Genomic DNA, 18,811 nt, shown 5'->3' with positions numbered 1-18,811 from the left:
GGAAGATCCTTGAGCTGCTGCTCCTTCAGCCTCCAATTGTGCAGCTGGCTGGCGTCCCTGCTGAGCGCGTCTGCTTGAAAATTCAGCACTCCGGGCAGATGGAAAGCGACAAGGCTGATCCCTTGAACTAGAGCACAATGCCAAAAGTCCTGCGCCTCCTTCAACAGGACTCGGGAATGTGTGCCCCCCTGTTTCCTTAAATAAAACATTGTGGTGGTATTGTCCGTCAACACCCTCACAACAGATCCACGGAAGAAATGACTTTAAGGCCCAGTGCACAACCCTCAACTTCAGCACATTGATGTGCGTTAGGCAGAAACCTGTGCAGTTCCCTCTGGGACCACTGCAAAAGATTTAGGACTACAGATGTTTGGCAGTAAACCCACTTGGTAGCCGTCTGTACCACACAGATTCACTTGGTAGCTGTGGCTGAGCAGTCAGACTTCCCTCAAGAAGAGTTAGGCAGTATACAGAGTATTCCTAATAGGTCAAGAGCACACAATAGAACAAGTAAACACTGACCAGGGCTTGGTGTAAAAGAGATAATTATTTATTTAAAACCACATCTAGAAAAACACACTGGCACTAATAATAAGCAATTCAGAAACACGGTCACTAAAAGATATCACTCCCTTAAAAGAATATTAGACAAGTCTTAAGTAAAGCCCCACTTATTTTCAGACAGCGGTGAGCGCTTAACGTAGATGGCACTCTAATAGTTAGTTTTAAAAAGGGAGAGAAAAGCAGAGAACAAATTGAAACAGATCCCAACACTTTTTCAAGAACACAACAAGGGAGAAAGGCAAAGTAAAACCATGTAGTTAGAGTTCAAGAAGCCGGATCCACCTTCGGAGGATCCAAACGAAATGTGTCCAAGGTCACACGGTTGCAGTGCACAAAGGTCTTGTAAAGGTTCAAAAAGGAGTTGGACCACAGAAAGGGACCAGTTAGAGGGTCAAGGCGGCCAGCCCAGTCCAGAAGGTTAAAGGAGTTATTATTACCTTGTAGCAATCTTTAGAAAGGGAGGCCTGGCGGACACGGTACCTTAAAGTGGTGAGAGCGCTCCAGCAGGGGCAGTTGATCCTGGCAGCGGGTGCAAGTCAGTGCTTCGTCCGGGGGAGGAGAGGATCTCGTCATGGAAGAAGACAGGAGTCTGTTGCACTGCCAGGGAAGAAACCAGCCGCGGAGTTTCTCAGGTATAAGGCGCGGTCCGGTGATTCGCGGTTCAGTGGTGAGTGGCTATCCGGCTGCCGGGATGCTTGGCACGGGCAGTTCAACCACAAACCGGGCTGGGGTGCGAAGAAAGAAAGGAAAACTGGTTGTGCCCACCAGCCAGGGGAAGAAGCCTCTCCAGCCGGGAGATCTTCTCTGTCGTCAGGAAGTGGTGAGTCGGTTCTGCAGGGCTCCAACGGTGGCGTCGTCGTGGTAGGTCGGCTCAGCTTCTCCCTCGTTGGATTTTCAGGTCCTGTGGCGACTTCTGAAGTTCCAGTCCCCAAAGCCCTGCTTTTATGCAGCATACCCCCATTTACTCAGCCTAGCTGTCAATCAAACATGCTAAGTGGTGAGCCGGCCGGCTCACCACTTGGGCCAATCACAAAAGAGCGCGACTTGAGTAACCTAGGTAACTCGGTCCAGGGTGCCTAAACCCCCTCCCACACACCCTGTGGTACCCAGACAGAGTGGCACCACTTTTGGAGGCTTCTGTGGAACAAAGGGCTCGACTTGGGTTGGAGTCACAGAAGAAAACACAAACGCCATTTTAGAATCGAGTCTTGGCAAAAATTACCAACCGGAGAATTAATATTAATTAAATAAACCGGCGGTATGTTCGAGGCTATGAGAATTAAATAATTAAATTTGGTAGCCTCGAACAATGGGAAAATCCCGTAGGAAAATATTTGCAGTCGAATATAAAAAGTAGTTTCCACTGCCACCAGCCAAAACTCGATCAGGGGGGAAGGAGACGTGCCCCCTCGACTAACAGACCCCGGGGCAATTGAATTGCCCCGACCAGTACGTCCACAATATGATGGTTTGTACTGGTTTATGTTAATAATTTGGGACTAGTAAAGCCAATGGTGACTTTACATGCCCTGGGAGACAGTAGTCAGTCCCAGGGTATGGAGTCTATGGTGGGGGGTCACTATGACACCCCTGTGTTACTGCACAGAGGGTGCTGTGTAACACATAGTAAAAACACATGAGACCCTATGGAATAAAGGACCCCATAGCCCATAAAACACATAAGCAGTCAAAGGAACACCATAAATCATGTCCAAGAGTGGGAGAAAAAGAGTCTCACTCTTGGCAGGTGGAAAAAACAAACTCCAGAAATCCAGCAAAGCTGCTGGGGGACTCACTAGGTTAGGAAATTCAGCCTAAAGAGAGAATTCTCCCTAACAATGTGGAACATAGTCTCCACCCGAGACCACAGGCCCTGCACCTGCGAGCCATCGAGGTGTGTCCCCCACCCTACCTGGGAGGTGTCTGCCACAATCGTAAGCTGGAATTATGGCTCCAGCAAAGGCATTCCCCTCACAAGATTGTTTGCGCATGTTCACCAGCGAAGGGCGTCTAACAGGCTTTTGTCCACCACCAACTTGTCTGACCACAATCCTGGACTCTGCGACTACCTGTCTGCGAGGAACTCTTACACCGGCCTCTCAAAGAGGCAGCAATTGGGCAGAAGAGGGATTCACAATGCCATGGCCCCAAACAGCGACATGTAACCTCGGACCGACACAGCTGCTCCCTCTTTCCATTTGCTGGCTTTGGCCTGGAATTCTTCCACACGGTCGCAGGAATGCTTCACCAGATTTTGCTGGGTAAGAAACTGGCATCGAAAAATCCCAGACGTTGCAACAGCCGCAAGGTCGCCACAAGAGATTCTCATGCCCTTTCCGGCGACAAACCCCTCACCAACCAATCGTCCAGGAAGGGGTACGCATGATGACCTTCCCTCCGCAGGAAGGCCGCCACCGGCGGCAGACACATTGTGAACATCCAGGGGGACAACTTCAGGCCAAACGGGAGGACCCGAAGCTGATAGTGTTCCTCTCAGACCACAAATCGCAGGAACCTGCCATGCCTCTACCCCTTGGGGATGTGAGAATAGGCGTCCTGAAAATCCAACGACGCGAGGAACTCGCCCAGCTGCACTGCCCGGATGACAACTTGGAGGGCGAGCATCTTGAACTTCAGGCATTGCAGAGTTTTGTTCAGCGCCCGAAGATCCAGAATAAGCCTCCACTTGCCATTGGGCTTTTTCGCAACAAAGTACCAAGGGTAAAGCCCCTGGCCCAGCTCTGCAACCAGAACTGGTTATATCACCCCTTTCTCTAGCATAAGAATCACCTCCTGCTGCAGGATTGGAAGATGTGGCTGCAGCACATACACTGACGGAATAGGGAGCGGAGGATGCCAGAACTCCAACGAGTGGCCAAGACGCACCGTGTCTAGCACCCAGCGATCTGTTATCTTCCTCCACTCGTCAACGTGGATGGTGACCCTGCCCCCCCCTAGCGGATTGTCCATATGCCAATCACTGTTGAGGTTGAGTTTGCCTTCCCTTAGACGCAGAGGACTGCAAACCTTTTTTCGCTGAGCCTGGAAGTCCCTGCGTTTCTGCGCCGACTGGACAGACCACAGATACCCTTGAGAGGAGAAGCTGGAGCGCCCGTAACCACGATCTTTGTTGGAAGCAAACCAGGCACTTCCTGAGGCTCCACAGAAAGTCTGAAAGGAACGAAAAGAATGCCCACTCTGCAAGGAACCCAACGATTCAGCCGTTTCCTCATCCTCCCTCATCCCTTTCAGGGCTTCATCTCTTTTCTCACCAAACAAGTGTTCGCCCTCACAGGGCATGTCTATGACCTTATATTGTACCTACGGGCGGACGTCAGTGCACTTCAACCAGGCCTGGTGCCAAAGCACAACTCCATTGTTAATCTGTTTAAAACCTCACTCTGCCAGGTCCACGGCAATATTTATGCTGTGGTTGGAGGTCTCCTCTTCCTCACGCACCAACAGCATTGCTTCCTTTCGGTGTGGCTCCAGCTGATGTTCAAGAATTGGGGCCAGCCGATGCCACATTTCACGATCATATCTGCCCATGATCACCAAGAAATTTGCAGCCTTTACCGTCGTAGCCCTGTCCGTCAAGACCTTCTTTCCAAAAGCGTCCCGCTTCCTGCCTCACTGTCGGGAGGTGTAACGCATTTAGTTAACTCCTGGCCTTCCGGCTGGTTAGCCGCCAACACCACAGACTCGGGCGTGGGCTGTGCCACCAAGCATCTAGGGGTAGACTCCGGAGCCTTGAATTTCTTTCCAAGGCGATCCTTTACAGCCGGTTCTGAAAACGGGTGGCGCATTGTGCACAGGCCTTCCTGCCACATGTGGTCGAGAATCGGCACTGAGAAGACCACTTGCCCATATGGTCAAAGAGGAAGCAGTCCTTACGTTCCACTTAATTCGCCAGTGCAAACTCCAGTCATGCCTTCGACATCATGGCGTGGAACGCCCCAATATAATTCGGAGGCGATGGTTGCGCCGGGCAATGGGGCTGCTCCACCTCCGCATCAGTGTCTCGCGCGCCATCCCTCGTCGGCGATGAAGATATAGTTAAAAGGGTGTCCCGCAGAACACTCAGGGTCCGATTCAAGTAGCCTGCCTTCTTCAGGATGAGACCGTGGACGGGCCAACCCCACCGGCAACGGCAATGGCAACCGTACCAGAGGAGACTTCCTAGGAGCCTCACCAGACACTACCTCGACCAACAGCACTGCCGGACTCGGAGGAGGCAACCTCGCATCCAGCTGCCCCAACAAAGATTGAAGCATAGACAGAACTTGCAATGACAGCAGAGATTGCGGGTTAATCAGGGGATAACCGGGTGGCCCAGCCCCCATTCCACTCAACGACGAAGGCCTCACACTCTGCAGACCCAGGGCAGATACGTCAAACACCTGTTCCTGTTCCTCCTCTATTTCCGAAGAAACAGAAAAGAAAACGTAGTTGGATCTTGCTGCAAAATGTTCTCAGGAAGGATAGACTCAAAGGCGGCAGACTGCCAAGCCCCACCGGTCGACAACAGCCCTTCCGATTCCATCTGCGTGGACGATAACAGCACTGATCACTATCCGTCAGTGTCATGGACGGCGTTGATGACCCCACCGTCGATAACGGGACCCTAAACTGCAGCACTACCATCGACGACCGAGTAACCGTCGACGGGCTCGTCGTCGGAAGCACATCCTGTGCTTTCGATTTCACCGGAGACCTGGATTTTTTGGAGGAAGCGGACCGGTGCTTCGAAGACTTCCGGCTGGACAAAGATCTGTGATGGTCCCCGGACAAGTGCTTCGACGAAGACTCCTTCGGCTTCGTCAGGACCTTCTCTGACACCATTGACTTTTCAGGCCTACCACCAGACCCCCGGAAGTGGTCGGACCGACATGCTTGGACAACGAAGAGCCACTCGCCTTCGACTGCTGCGGCTTCCATAAAGATTTACTGCCTTTGCCCACATCCGACGCAGGCAATGCAGCCTGATGCTTCTTCGCCGGAGGTTCAGCCGATGCCGCTCCGCGATGTTCCGCAGACTTCTCCGCTCGTCCCGAAGACTGCCTCCCCCGGGCCAAACCCACCTTAGAAGCCGGACACATGCCCTCATTAAGCCAACCTATCAGCCGGCGATTAAGGTCCTACAAGGTCTTCTGCGGAAACCCCTGACCTATCTCGCAGGCATTCGCCAAGTGAAGGGGGTAGAGACCGTAAAGGCAGTCCATATGACCATTACCGTCGTACACCATAAAGCTGCAGGTAGCACAAGGCAAAAAAAGATTTCTTCTGGGCTACAGATGACATCCTAGCCCACAATTACCAAACAGGCGATCCCAACAGTTTGGAGACGGTTGAAATCTGAAGGGAAGCTGCGGGGGCAGGGCTATTTATACCTGACGTCCTATTGGTGGGGACTAAAGCACCCAAAAGGACGTTGATAGGACACTAAAGTGTCGAGGTTTTCCATAGGAAAACAAGAAGTTAAAGTTACAGAGGTTTCCCAGCCTGACGACAGGGAAATATTCACAGCAGGTGAATCCATGAAAGATCCAATGCTGGAGAACTGTAGTTCACCCAAGTACATGAAAGAAATTCAAGAAAGCCCAAAGAGGTAACCCACCCTAAGCCCAAAAATTGTAGGAAACGAACTTCAACCATACACTATGGAGAGACATAAAAATGTCACCCGTAAAAAGAGCAAAAGACTAGGTGAAAATTTGAAGATTCCCTTCACCTATCGACAAGGTAAAATAGATACCTAGTCAAAGCAAAAAGTTCTGAGGTTAACACAGGCCAGGAAGATTTATCACCCAATAGCATGCCAACCTGAAATTTCATACTTACTTATTGTCTGCAGAAATATAGCATAGGCGAACCTGATTAGCTTGAAACCAACAGCTACCAGGGGCTACTTTTGGCTACCCATGTGAAATTATGCTTTACAAACATGCATATGAGGCACTGCCTCTGACTATTTAAGAATGCTAATAAAGAAGATTTAGGACATATCTAGTACACATTTAAGCACGATGATCATACATAATGGGGAACATTGAAAGCTTGTGTCTCATGTGGAAGTTATATGTGGTGTGCAGTGTACTCACTCCATGGTCAACAATGCTAGCACCTGCCTACTGGGCTTTAGCTCCTGCTTACTGAATCCTAATTTCGTACCCTGCCATGACATACCTACCAAAAGCTAGCTTGACTATTTAAACGGTTTACTGAAATATATTCAGCCTGAAATCAAAGGCAGGCATATGTAAACTCGGCACACTATCATTTGTGACAATGTATAAGAAGCTGGTGCACACCAGAGGCACTGGGGATATTGTGAAGAGTGATCTTTGATAAACCTGATGATCTTTCTATGAAAAGAGCACAAAACAAGACTTGTCCCCATTAACCCATTTTAAAAGCTATCCAGGTTTACCAGTCACAAACTATCAGAGGATTTACAAGTTGGAAACCCTATCAATTAACAGGTTGGTTTAGTAACTCAAAAACCCTGTTCAACTAACCAGGTTTAGCAAGCCACAAACAAGCATGAGCTGCTCATTTCCTATGTAATGTAAAGTAGCATTTATTTAGATGGACGATTCGCAATTTCTAAACACGTGTCCCCTTCTACCACCTTGTTGTGGTTGTCACAAATGTACTTCCTGCAAACCTAAGTCTCAAACTAGTAATCCATCAAACCATGTCTTGTCTTTTAAATAGTTGGGGCCCTTTGTTAGGCAAGATTGTATGCTTTAACCCTTTCGGAGACTACACAAGTCTTGTCCTCTTGGTATTCGGTAACCTACCTATTGGTATAGGTCTGCACTACACAAGTTGGTAGACTGACTGAGCAGCCAGACTTCTCTCAAGAGGGTATTAAGTAATCGAGGTTGGCAAACAAGGACAGCGAGGCTCAGCGCAAGGACTCGAATTATAAAAAGTGGTGTGAGGAGCGCTGCGGGTGGGTGTGGGGACTTGCCAAGTCCACCACCAATGAGACAGAACCAAGTTGATTTTACAGACACACTGCGGGCGCACACAAAATAAATTACAGTTGGTATGTGTTTATTTCCCAGAAAGGTAGCCTAAAGGTAGCCTGACCCGTGTTTCGAGCACTTGCTCTTCTACTGAGGCTACAGGTTAATGTACATGCAAAATAGGCCAGTACATAGAATTACAGAGTAATGTATTATACATGAAAACGACCCAAACAACAAAGCAAAAAGAGAGTGGCAAGTCACCATGCAATTGCACATCAGGCATATGAGATCAAAAGCAATCATATTAAAACACAAAGAAGCAATCAAAAACATAAAAAGGTAATTCGATTGCCAAATAAAATGTGCCAGTGCATATGGAGCCAAAAAGAACAAAAAAAAATTCAAGAGATGGCAAATAGATTAGCACACGGAAGAAGGAATGGGGGTAGAGAAAAACAAAAACAACAAATATACGTTAGCATATTTCATCTGGGTTGGCCATCCAGTTAGATAATATATTTCCGAAAGGTTGAATTTAATTTGTGCCTTATTGTCCATTTGATGGGCTCCTGTTCACTGTTACAGCCGAGACGCTGGTAAAACCAGCTACTTTGCGTAGACCCCTAACCTGACAGAGGGGCTACGCGTACATCCAATCTGTGGCCAGACGCGCACCGCCGCTCAATCACTAATTATGTTGCCCTGTCTGCTTCTCTCCCTTCCTGTCCGCGACCTGGCTCGCTGTTCCGTGTGCATCTCCACTCACCGCCGCATCTGCAGTTTCATGCGATTACGCTTTCAATTGACCTTGCAACTGCATCTTAAGGTATGCAGGCTTGTGCCTTTTCAATTCTATCAAATCTGTGTAATTTTACAATTCACCATTAACATGGTGTATGTTATGCTATTTTTACAGTGGAGCCCACGATCCATCTATTTTTTGTTGCTTACCACACACATTGGTAAGTTAAACTTTTCTTGTTTTCTCCAATTACCATGTCCTCAACTGAGCTATTATTTTTCACACGCTCTTTTTCCCTTCCATTTTCTTGTCTTGTTTAGTGTTATTAATAAAGACTTCCCACTACTCGGGTAAATTGCTTCAACCTTTCGGAAATATATTAACTAACTGGATGGCCAACCCAGATGAAATATGCTAACGTATATTTGTTGTTGTTTTTGTTTTTCTCTACCCCCATTCCTTCTTCCGTGTGCTAATCTATTTGCCATCTCTTGAATTGTTTTTTGTTCTTTTTGGCTCCATATGCACGGGCACATTTTATTTGGCAATAAAATTACCTTTTTATGTTTTTGATTGCTTCTTTGTGTTTAATAGGATTGCTTTTGATCTCATATGCCTGATGTGCAATTGTATGGTGACTTGCCACTCTCTTTTTGCTTTGTTGTTTTGGTCGTTTTCATGTATAATACATTACTCTATAATTCTATGTACTGGCCTATTTTGCATGTACATTAACTTGTAGCCTCAGTAGACGAGCAAGTGCTCGAAACACACGTCAGGCTACCTTTAGGCTACCTTTTTGGGAAATAAACACATACCAACTGTAATTTATTTTGTGTGTGCGCGCAGTGTGTCTGGTTGTCTCAAGAGGGGTAAATGTGAGCTGTAGCATCGAAATCCACACATACAAGTATCCAAATAACACTTATACTCAAGGTGTTCTAATAAAAAAATGATTAATTTATTTAACAGTCAGTTTTCAATAATCCTTCTTTAAAAGGGGCAATATGCAACCATCAAAATAACATTTTCTCAGATTTAGAATAAGTAGATACTTGTTAGAGATGCTGACAATACACTTCCTACACCCTGAGGTGACTGCAATTACTAGGCAGTATTGGCATTTATATATCACTTTATGTACTTAGTAAATTCTGAGGTTGTGAACAAAGGAAAAGGTTAGGGAAGAAAAAAAGGTTAACAGGTTCTCAGAGCATGTGAACACTTTTCAATCTCCCAATGAAGTTTAGATTAAATGTTTCCAAGCAATGCAAGTTAAACATATGTAGCACTTATGAGGGACAGTTAGTATCAAAGTCAATGGGTCTAAGAGTCTACAGGGAGCTAGGACAGCCAAAGTCAATATGAACATTGTCTATGGAGCTGAGGCACTTTTTTAGATAGCACAAATGTCTTGCACAATGTTAGAGAGTTTGTAAGAAATCAGTGTTGGGCTGAAATCAACTCTGTAAAAAGCAGCTACTGCAAGTCTCAAGTGAGAGGATGCAAGCAACAGACAAAAGAGGTAAGTACCCCTTAGTCAGAACAGTGCCTTAGGTTAGAAAAAGAGGATCCACCTGGCTTCTGTTCTGGTTGCAGTCTTGCAGATCCTGGGTTCCTGGGCCTCAGTCGTGGAGACAAGAGGGAGGACAGGACTCCTGCACTGCAGTTCGAAGGTCATCGGCGGCTATGGGCTCTTTTCAGTTCAGCAGCACTTTGCGGTTTCAGCTACCAGCAAATAGCACCACTGCAGATCTTGGACACTTGATGGGCTTCTCTTGCTTCTGGAGTCCAGCACTCTGGTGAGGTGACTCGGGTTTGGGTCGCCCTGCTTTAGGAGGGTCCTCTGATTATTCCTGGAGCTCTGATCTGGCTTAAAGACGATGCACTCGACTATGGATGTCTCGACACCTGGCACTCGGTTCCAGCAGCAGCAAAGAAGTACAGAAGTTGGGAAAGGTCCTCTAGCAAAGGTCATCCTGGGGTTAGTTGGTCCCACCAATCAAAGGGAAGAAGTCTTCCGATCCAGGGCTTCTCTACTCGATTCAGAGTTGGAGCTTTAGCAGTGCAGCAGGGCTTCACCGGACAGTTCAACAGTCCAGGAAGGTGCAGCAAGCTTCTCTTCCAGATTCCTTTGTCGGATGTTTTGCCCACTGCCACCAGCCATTTAAATTAGTGGGGGTAACAAAAAAATATTACATGAGTAAGTAGGAAAAAGGGGCTACTAAGTAACCCCCCCAGCACTTCCAAATAAAATGGGCTGTACTGGACCTAAATAGGAAAAACAGGTAAGTAAAGTTAATTTAACTTTACATCTCTTGGGAACAGTAGTTCACCCAAGAGAAGGTACTTAAACCGTATGAGAAATCCAAAGGACTTCTCAGTGACCCTGCACTGAAGGTGCTGTGCGTCACAATACAAAAGTAAATGCCTATGGACTCAGACTCCAAAACCAAAGTAAAAACAGAGTTCAAATCACATCAAAAATACATGAGAGAGTGAGAAAAAGGGATCACTCACTCCAGGATAAAGATTAAAAGTCCTAAAGTCCAGCAAAAGCTGGGGGTCTCCAAGGTTGAAGGGAATTAGCACAACATGAGAATTCTCCCCAAAATCCTTTAAAAGTAAGGTATTTTGTGGTGTATGTTTTTGCAACCTGGCATGCCATTTCGTCCTTGGAATCACCAGACACTGAAGAACTTTGCCTGACCACAGAAATAGGATGAAAGCTCATTGGCCATGTGTCTCAATACCAACAGATTCAGTAGAGCCACTATTCACCATGCGACCACTTGATTTAGGACGCAGGGATAAATGGCTGTTTTGCAACCTCAGCTTGGGCCAGAACCCAGGCAGCGCTGGTCCCCCTCATTCAGATTCTTTTCAATGGTTTTGAGGAAAAGTGAACTTGCGTAATCAGTTTGCAGTCCCAGAGCAGGGTGGGCTTTATATGTCTGAGCAAATGTAGGTTCCAGAGCTGACAACTTTTGTAGGGAAACACATTTTTTATCATAAACCTATACAACGTCAGTAAAATTGTAAATTGAGATCGCTAGGTTAGAGACTGATCAGAGAGAGGCACTTGAAGTGCAACTTGGGATGCTGTTTACTCTTAACAGAAAAGGAACAGTATATGTTCAGAGATTTCCCTTCTGTGAGAGATGAGGAAGATTGATATATGGACCTCTTTTGGGATTAAGGCGCTCCCATAGGGCTTCAGCTTTAGTGAAAAAGTGTGTCATATCTGTAACTGGGCGAGAAAGCATTGTACTTCCAAATGGATTAGACGAAAGCTCAGTAGCTTATCACAGAGGCGTGCTGTGGGCCAAGTCCACTGAATGCAGCCATTCTAATGCTGCTAAAAATTATGCAACTAAAACACAGGAACTGAAAGTGGTAGCATGGAGGCGTGCCCGGAGGTTTATATGCGAAAACTTAAATGATTGATATTTTAGAATACCCTGAAAAGCCACACGAAAATCAAAGATAATTGGTATGTACTTAGTGTCTAAAAAACAATGCTGTACTCTCAGCATATTAGGTTTACGTACGCAGAAGCCTCCAGCCAACAGGTTGGGTACCGGATGGGTCTTCCTTGACAAGTAAGTCCAGTTCAGAATTGAAGATGCATTTGCACAGACAGACAGATGCAACATTTTAGCAGTTAGGGTTAACCAAAAATGAACCACTTTGATTGCCAAGAAACATAAGTGAAAACAATAAACAATGAATGATAACGCCGATGAATGGGACTACCTCAGAAAAGAATAAACAAGCGAGCACAAGGCTATCATGGCCCCCCAAATTGAACTAAAAATAAATGTAGGAGAACAACTTACAAGTTTTTTCTTCTGCTTGGAGCCATCTTTGTACACAAGGACTACAGCTGTTTTGAACACTGCAGAATACAAATATTAAAAAGGAATATGTTTAGATTGTGAAATTCAAAAAGAAACCATAATTCAAAATGTGATCAATAATTGGTCAATTAAAAAAGCCTTAAAACACTGCATTATTACCTTATTAGCTCAGCAAAAGCCATTTATTACTAGGTGAAGTGCATAAAAGGCAGAGTTTATAGCTAGGACAGATCTACAAACACATACAGGCTGCAGGCTCAGATGTTCCTATTGTTGTCAAAGGTTCCATGTGAAAACCTTGAAAGCTAAAAAGGTACGTTATTCCATTCAGGGGTTGCCCCCACACTATGTTGATAATCCCTGCTACCAAGTGAGGATTCAATATATCTCTTTAACCAAAAGAAGGGACACATACATTATCACTAACAAGACATGTTACCCTCAGAACTCAGAAACATTAATACAGCCCCTTAACAAATATGGGCTGTATGTGATATGATTAATAACATGTACATATTAATTTCTAAAATGTCATCTTTTTAATTAATTTACTTATTCATAGCACAAGTATCAAAAAAGCATTAAAAAGCACATATATACCACATAAAAGTATACAATGTTAAAAGTAGTGTTTCCACCACACAGAATCAAGTTTAGAGATGCTTGATACACTCCGCAGTAGCAACTTAATTACTCTTGCTTCCTACTACGGACAAAAAAAGCCCAGCCCAGATTCTGTGTGGTGGAAACACTAGTTTTAACATTGTATACTTTTATGTGGTGTATAGGTGTTTTTAATGCTTTTTGATACTTGTGCAATGAATAAGTAAATGAATTAAAAAGATGACATTTTAGAAAATAATATGTACATGTTATTAATCATATCACATACAGCGCATATTTGTTAAGGGGCTGTATTCATGTTTCTGAGTTCTGAGGGTAACATGTCTTGTTAGTGATAATGTATGTGTCCCTTTTGGTTAAAGAGATGCTAAAAAGGTACAACAGTTAAGTTTCTTAAATAAAAATGCTCACTCATAAATATTACAAGTATAATCTCATAAATTAAGTGCAATAATCTAAAATCGAATTGTGTAAAAACAGTGGGACTCATTCCGGGTATGTCCGTATCCTGGGGTAGAGCGACCAGGATACCGGCATTTGGTACTTACCTTCACCGGCACTCGGTCCGGCAGCATTGCAGCTGGATTACCAGTGCCGGCAAGACTGGTAAATCGGGATTTTCCGTTATTACCGCCACTGGCACTGCCAGGTAAGGCTTCTCGTTTAGGAGATGAACAGCACGATTAAGAGGTACAGTAATACTCAATAAGGGAATGTTTACACATTATACTTGTGAACATATACTCTTTATAGATTAAACAAAGAGAGAAATACGCAGCTTTTAAAAAGGCAAGGAACTTTATACATTGCGTTAAGACGGTGACTTTTGTAAAAGTCACTGAAAAGTTCAAATGCTCACCGTTTCAGGGCCAAAACAAGTGTTTTGGGTGAGGGTTTTCAAACAGCAGGGAAATGCAACTTTAGTGAACTGTGGAAATTCTACAGGAAAGCTCAGTGATTATTGAAAAATTGAGCTGCCAAACGTTCAATATTTCACAAAAGCCAAGGCTAGAATAAGGTGTTCCCTCTATGCAAACCAAAGGGCCAATGACAATCCTAACCTCCGACATTGCTCTGGGCAACGCTCCAGACCATCATTTCAGCCAAGTCATTACAGAAGGGGAAAGACCATATGCAAATCAGTCTTGCACCCATGGAAGTTGTAGTGCAAAACATTTGGAGAAGAAAAGGCGGCAGACCTTGCAGGGCTTCACATGACAGAAAGAGGAGTCTACCCAGATCCTAAGTGTGAATTAACGCATGCATTTCAAAAAGTGTAAAGCGTAATTATCACAAGTGTTCCAATCGCAGTGGATCATAGAGAAGAGGGACTGGCTAAGTAAAGCCATGGAATACGGAAAGCAAATGTTTGTCACAACTGAGAGCAGTCTGGGCAGATTCGCTGGGCCGCTTTTTTCCCGTTTTTGTGAAGTATATGAATGTTAAACTTGGCAGAGAAGGGGTATAACAGAGGACTCGGCACGCTTGAATTTCAAGCATCTCTTTTTGCTACGGCTGAGCCTCATTGTAACACATGAAACTCATGAGAGTAGAACGGCTGAGGATCAGGGCAGGGCTGGAGCATTGCATCTCAGAATCCAGCCATGCGTGTCTCGGACCTAAACAGAGCATGGTGTTCCTTTACTTTGCAAGGAGTCATTTCTAGCCAACATGCGGACACAGGCAGCTACATGCATGAAAGCAAGCCTCTGCACAGATTCTGAAAATACCAGACTCCTGTTAAAAAAGGCCATCTTTCCCTTACCAAAAGCTGCCAATTCGGGCTCCTTTTTCCACTTCCCCAAGGATGCAGGTGGGTTCAGCCAAATCACGGAAGTGTTCAAAAGCAAGTCTCCCATGGAAAGGTCTGCCACCTGCGGGAAAGGGACATGACATACAGTTGAACCATTTGTGTATTCGAAGCACAAGAGGGCACCGTTGTTTTACATGCAAAGGGAATCCCTGTCATGGGCTAAGCAAATACTTTGATTCCACTTGGGTGTCCTATTTTGTTTTTGATTTGCCCCCCTAATGCCTGGTGTGGAGTAATGCCCATTGCTGACCATCAGCCGCAGGGCATATATCACAACTCCTGGCTTTCCAGGCAACAGTGCTTTCCATGCTGGCATTTTGAGCCCATACTCATGATAGGCACAATGTAAACACCATCATGCAAAGTATTATTGCTTGAATGCCAGGACTTGCTGAGAGTGATGCTCGTGACACATGTCCACTTGGCAGCCATGGAATGAATAAAGCAATAGAAGGCAAAGCTGGTTTATGCATGATAACATTTCACCAAACAGTGTAAGCAAACAAATGTGTTCAGCTCACCAATCGGGTTTCCAGAAATGATAGCTGAATACATGTTAACTGGCTGATGCAGAGCCTTAAAGTGACATAAGTTCAACGCAAAGCAAGCCCACTAGCCAATACGCACATTATCTCAATGCAGGCATTGCACAACCATGGCAAATGGCTTCATTCAAAACAGCACAGAACCTGCGCAGAAGCAGTTAGACCCCACGATTCTGACATTCCTCACACATCTGCTTAAAATCTTTGTGTTTGGGTTTATGGTTCAAATTTGCTACAAAGGCATCGGGGATTCAATGCTTACTTTTTTCAACCTATTGACCTTAAACACTTGCCTGTTAAGTCTGTGAAAATAAAGAGTCAAAGTTCAACTGTTGCAATTTAACCACAGCTTATTGTTTTCCAAACACAATGTCCGCTGTTTTATCTGCATGGGAACCAGGGCACGGTAAGCAGAGCGTGGCAGCATTGAAGCCGCAAGCTTAAGTTACAGAGATGTGACAGCCATTGTGCGGCCCTCAGCGAGGAACAGCATAGAGGTCACCGCTGCATTATTGATAACATTATCCCCCTGCAGGATGTCCTTGCAGCACTTTGTAGACAGGTTTGATGTGAGGGTTATTATCAAATTACAATGCACGTTTTCATCGACCATGGATACAAAAATCAACTTTGCCAAGATGTCAACTTTGCAAATATTGCAGCCATGTCAAAAAGAATGGCACCCATCCAAGCAACGAATTATCAGAAACTACAAAACCCCAAACTCCTAAAACCTTGACTATGCTTCATGCTTGGGGGCGAATAGTTTGCTAACCAATGGGATACGCATGGCATGTTTACTCGACGTGGAAGCCTCAGTAGTAATGCATGCGGCTCAGCGTGCGTGAGTGAATGTTCTGCACCTCTTTGACCTCTCCCGTCTGCTCTGCGATGAGTTGGTCAAACACAGCCCCGTACTCCTCGTGAATCTTCTGCATCTCATTGATATGGCTGGCCACCTTGTTCATGGTCTTTATCGCCACTGAGGGAAAAGAAGGACCATCATTGGTATCAGAGAATGAAAGATCCTCGGCACACTGTGGAACAATACTTCAAAGGCAAACAAGCCGATCAATACGACTGAACCATGATGGGAAGGTTCCACTAGAAGGTTGACATTGCATACCGTCCAGGTGATAATGCTCTTCACTCTCCACATCGGTGAGAGAGAAGAGCTCTCTGAGCAGTAGCGGGTATTTCAGGATGCGCTGGATGGGCTTAATCAGGTAAGACTCCAGGGTTGAAGAGTGTTGCTGTTTAGGATTTTGGGCATCCAAGAATGCCTTGAAAGCAGAGTCTGTCCTGGCTGCAACAAAAAAAAACAGAACAGAAGGTTGGGTTAACCTAAAACAGCTCATACAACATAGCAAAATCTGTTTCAGGGAATAAATACTGAAGTTAGCTCAGAGCATCTTGATCAGGTCTCTGCAACATGCAGCTCTGTCAGTGGTTTGTGCCATGATGCCTTTGATCCCCGGCATAGTCTAAGTTGGCTAGGGCTAATGGCAGTCCATGTGCAAAGTGCAGTGGCACCATTTCTGTACAGGCTGCTGGATTGTAGAACGCACACTGCACCTACCAGCAACTGGATTCGCATTTGCACAAACTCTGGAAGATCCTAGAATCAGGGCTTCACAAGGCCCAGCTTTAATGGTACTGGAACACAACTCTATTTTTGTGAATAAATCACACTTATGCAACCATTTGTTTTGTAGATCAAACACTTTGTGGTCTTTTCTTATTACTTTTTTAGCTTAAGCTTCGTCAAGCGGCTGCTGGGTGGCTTTTTAGCTCTTTAAAAATCATTGAACATGCCTCTTCTGGGTTTCACCTTCTATCACAGAGCATGCTATTGCGTTATGAAGGACTTTGCATCATTTCAAATGTGCAACCCCCATTATCCTCCACAATGTTACCCCGTACTGCAAGCCATATCTCTTGAACAGAGATGGATGGATACAAGGTGATATCACTACTCGGCATACCACTGTTGACTAAGGATTCCAGGCAGTGCAAGGCAAACCTATTGGAATAATGAGTACCTTGGAAGAGGTTTACCCAGAACCAGAAAAAACCCAATGAAAGTTTAAAATAGTAGTGAGGTCTCATCCGGCATTGCATTCAGTTCAGCAACATTAAATAGCCAAGTGGAGAACATTAGATTGGAGCCCATCCAGATGTTAGCTACCATCCAGATGTTACATACCAGATGTTACCTACGAAATGGTGCAAGGTCTGGGCGTTCCTATGCAGAATATATTGCATAGTGCGTGGCCCACGGGCAATAGTTAGTAATGGAGGCATCTCAATAGGGCTTCTAAACCTTGTTAGCATCCCGAGAGACACCAGGCAATCTCAGCAGTTTAATGATTGTCCAGTGCCTTCAGCCTGTGCCTGAGCTGAGGTACGGACACCGGTAAACCAATGTCCTGCTTCAGTAATTAATAAGGTTCTGATGGGCAAGGAGTTTGTAGCATTTTACAAAATTTAAGGTTCTTGGTGGAAGTTTTTGAATGGATCATAATGGTGGAGTTGTTCTGGGATAACCTCCACACTATAGTTTTTCAGCTTGACCTGCCATTACAGAAGGGCAAAGACCATATGCAAATCAGGTGTGGTGCCACCCAAAAACGAAAAACAATAGTCTGGGGGGTTATCTAAAGCAATGCCAGAGGGGTATGATCTATTCAAAACCCTTTCACCATCAATCTTCAGTTTCTCTAATATAACTCTTTTACTGTCCTTTTTATCTTAGGAATTATTTTAGTTAACGCCCCCTAACGGTCTGGCAGATGGTAGAAGCACTATATAAATACAAAACAATCTGTGCCCTCGACTTGTTGGATTTTGTCATTTTTAATAAGAGTTTCTGTAGGCTTGTGGCATTGTGGATCCATGGCAGAATAGGATCACATTCAAACGAGAAAACAGCGTCCAATTCTAAATTATTAATATGAAGAAATTATTATTGACCTTCTCGCAGAGAATCACAATACTTGACATGCAGCCAATAACTGCTGAGATTGACTGCATGCTAAATATTTAGAATTCAGAAGCCGACAGGGGCCCAACAAAGTATTATTCTGCATTCACGAAAAAGCAATAATTTACCCAAAATATTTTTTTTTATCAAAAAGACACTCCCTCAATGAGAGGATCTGAATTTTCACTGCACCTTTAATGAAAAATGTATCCAATTTAGAGAAACGTTTACTTTTATTTTTACATCTAATGCATGCCTGTGGTTAAACCTTTGCAATTCAACACAGTTTACAATTAAAAATGCTTACCTTGTTATTTACATAGTTCAAGATGAAAGCACCTTTATTTAATGTACAAACACGCTTTGCTGAATAACTTTACTCTGCAGTAAACCAACGTGTTTTACTTCTTCACCACGATCTCAAAGCCTCTATTGCTAATGCTACTATGTGCTAATCGATATGTATGTATTTCTGAAAGCGTGTTTATATGTTCCGGGGTGACCCAGCCCCAGTACAGTTGGTGGGCTGAACCTTTGACCCACCGTCGGCATACCAGTCTGAGGTGTACTGCTGATAGTGAAATTTGACCAACCTCAGCTCTTCGCCATGTGCTATCAGTAGGAGATTTCGGGAGATTGCCCATTTTGCGATTTCTTTTAAAAATAGGAAGTTATGACACAAAACATACACACGGCTATAGCA

At 44.8% G+C, this 18,811-nt stretch overlaps 1 protein-coding gene across 4 annotated transcripts in view; it reads right to left on the bottom strand.

The window, feature by feature from the left end:
- Positions 1 to 18,811, bottom strand: part of TIAM1 (TIAM Rac1 associated GEF 1) — an 853,394-nt gene that overhangs the window by 125,069 nt on the left and 709,514 nt on the right. For all 4 annotated transcript variants that reach the window (XM_069636354.1, XM_069636351.1, XM_069636352.1 and 1 more), the window contains 4 exons: positions 16,252 to 16,431; positions 15,989 to 16,107; positions 14,533 to 14,641; positions 12,123 to 12,181 (listed from right to left, as the gene is read on the bottom strand). In XM_069636354.1, coding sequence (XP_069492455.1) covers positions 12,123 to 12,181; positions 14,533 to 14,641; positions 15,989 to 16,107; positions 16,252 to 16,431 — 467 coding nt within the window. The remainder of the gene's footprint in view (positions 1 to 12,122; positions 12,182 to 14,532; positions 14,642 to 15,988; positions 16,108 to 16,251; positions 16,432 to 18,811) is intronic.

This window comes from Ambystoma mexicanum, chromosome 7p (assembly GCF_040938575.1).
Source record: "Ambystoma mexicanum isolate Mex_15411 chromosome 7p, UKY_AmexF1_1, whole genome shotgun sequence".
NCBI lineage: Eukaryota > Metazoa > Chordata > Amphibia > Caudata > Ambystomatidae > Ambystoma > Ambystoma mexicanum.
Note: the sequence above shows the minus strand (reverse complement) of the source record. Positions and strands in the feature narration are given on the sequence as shown.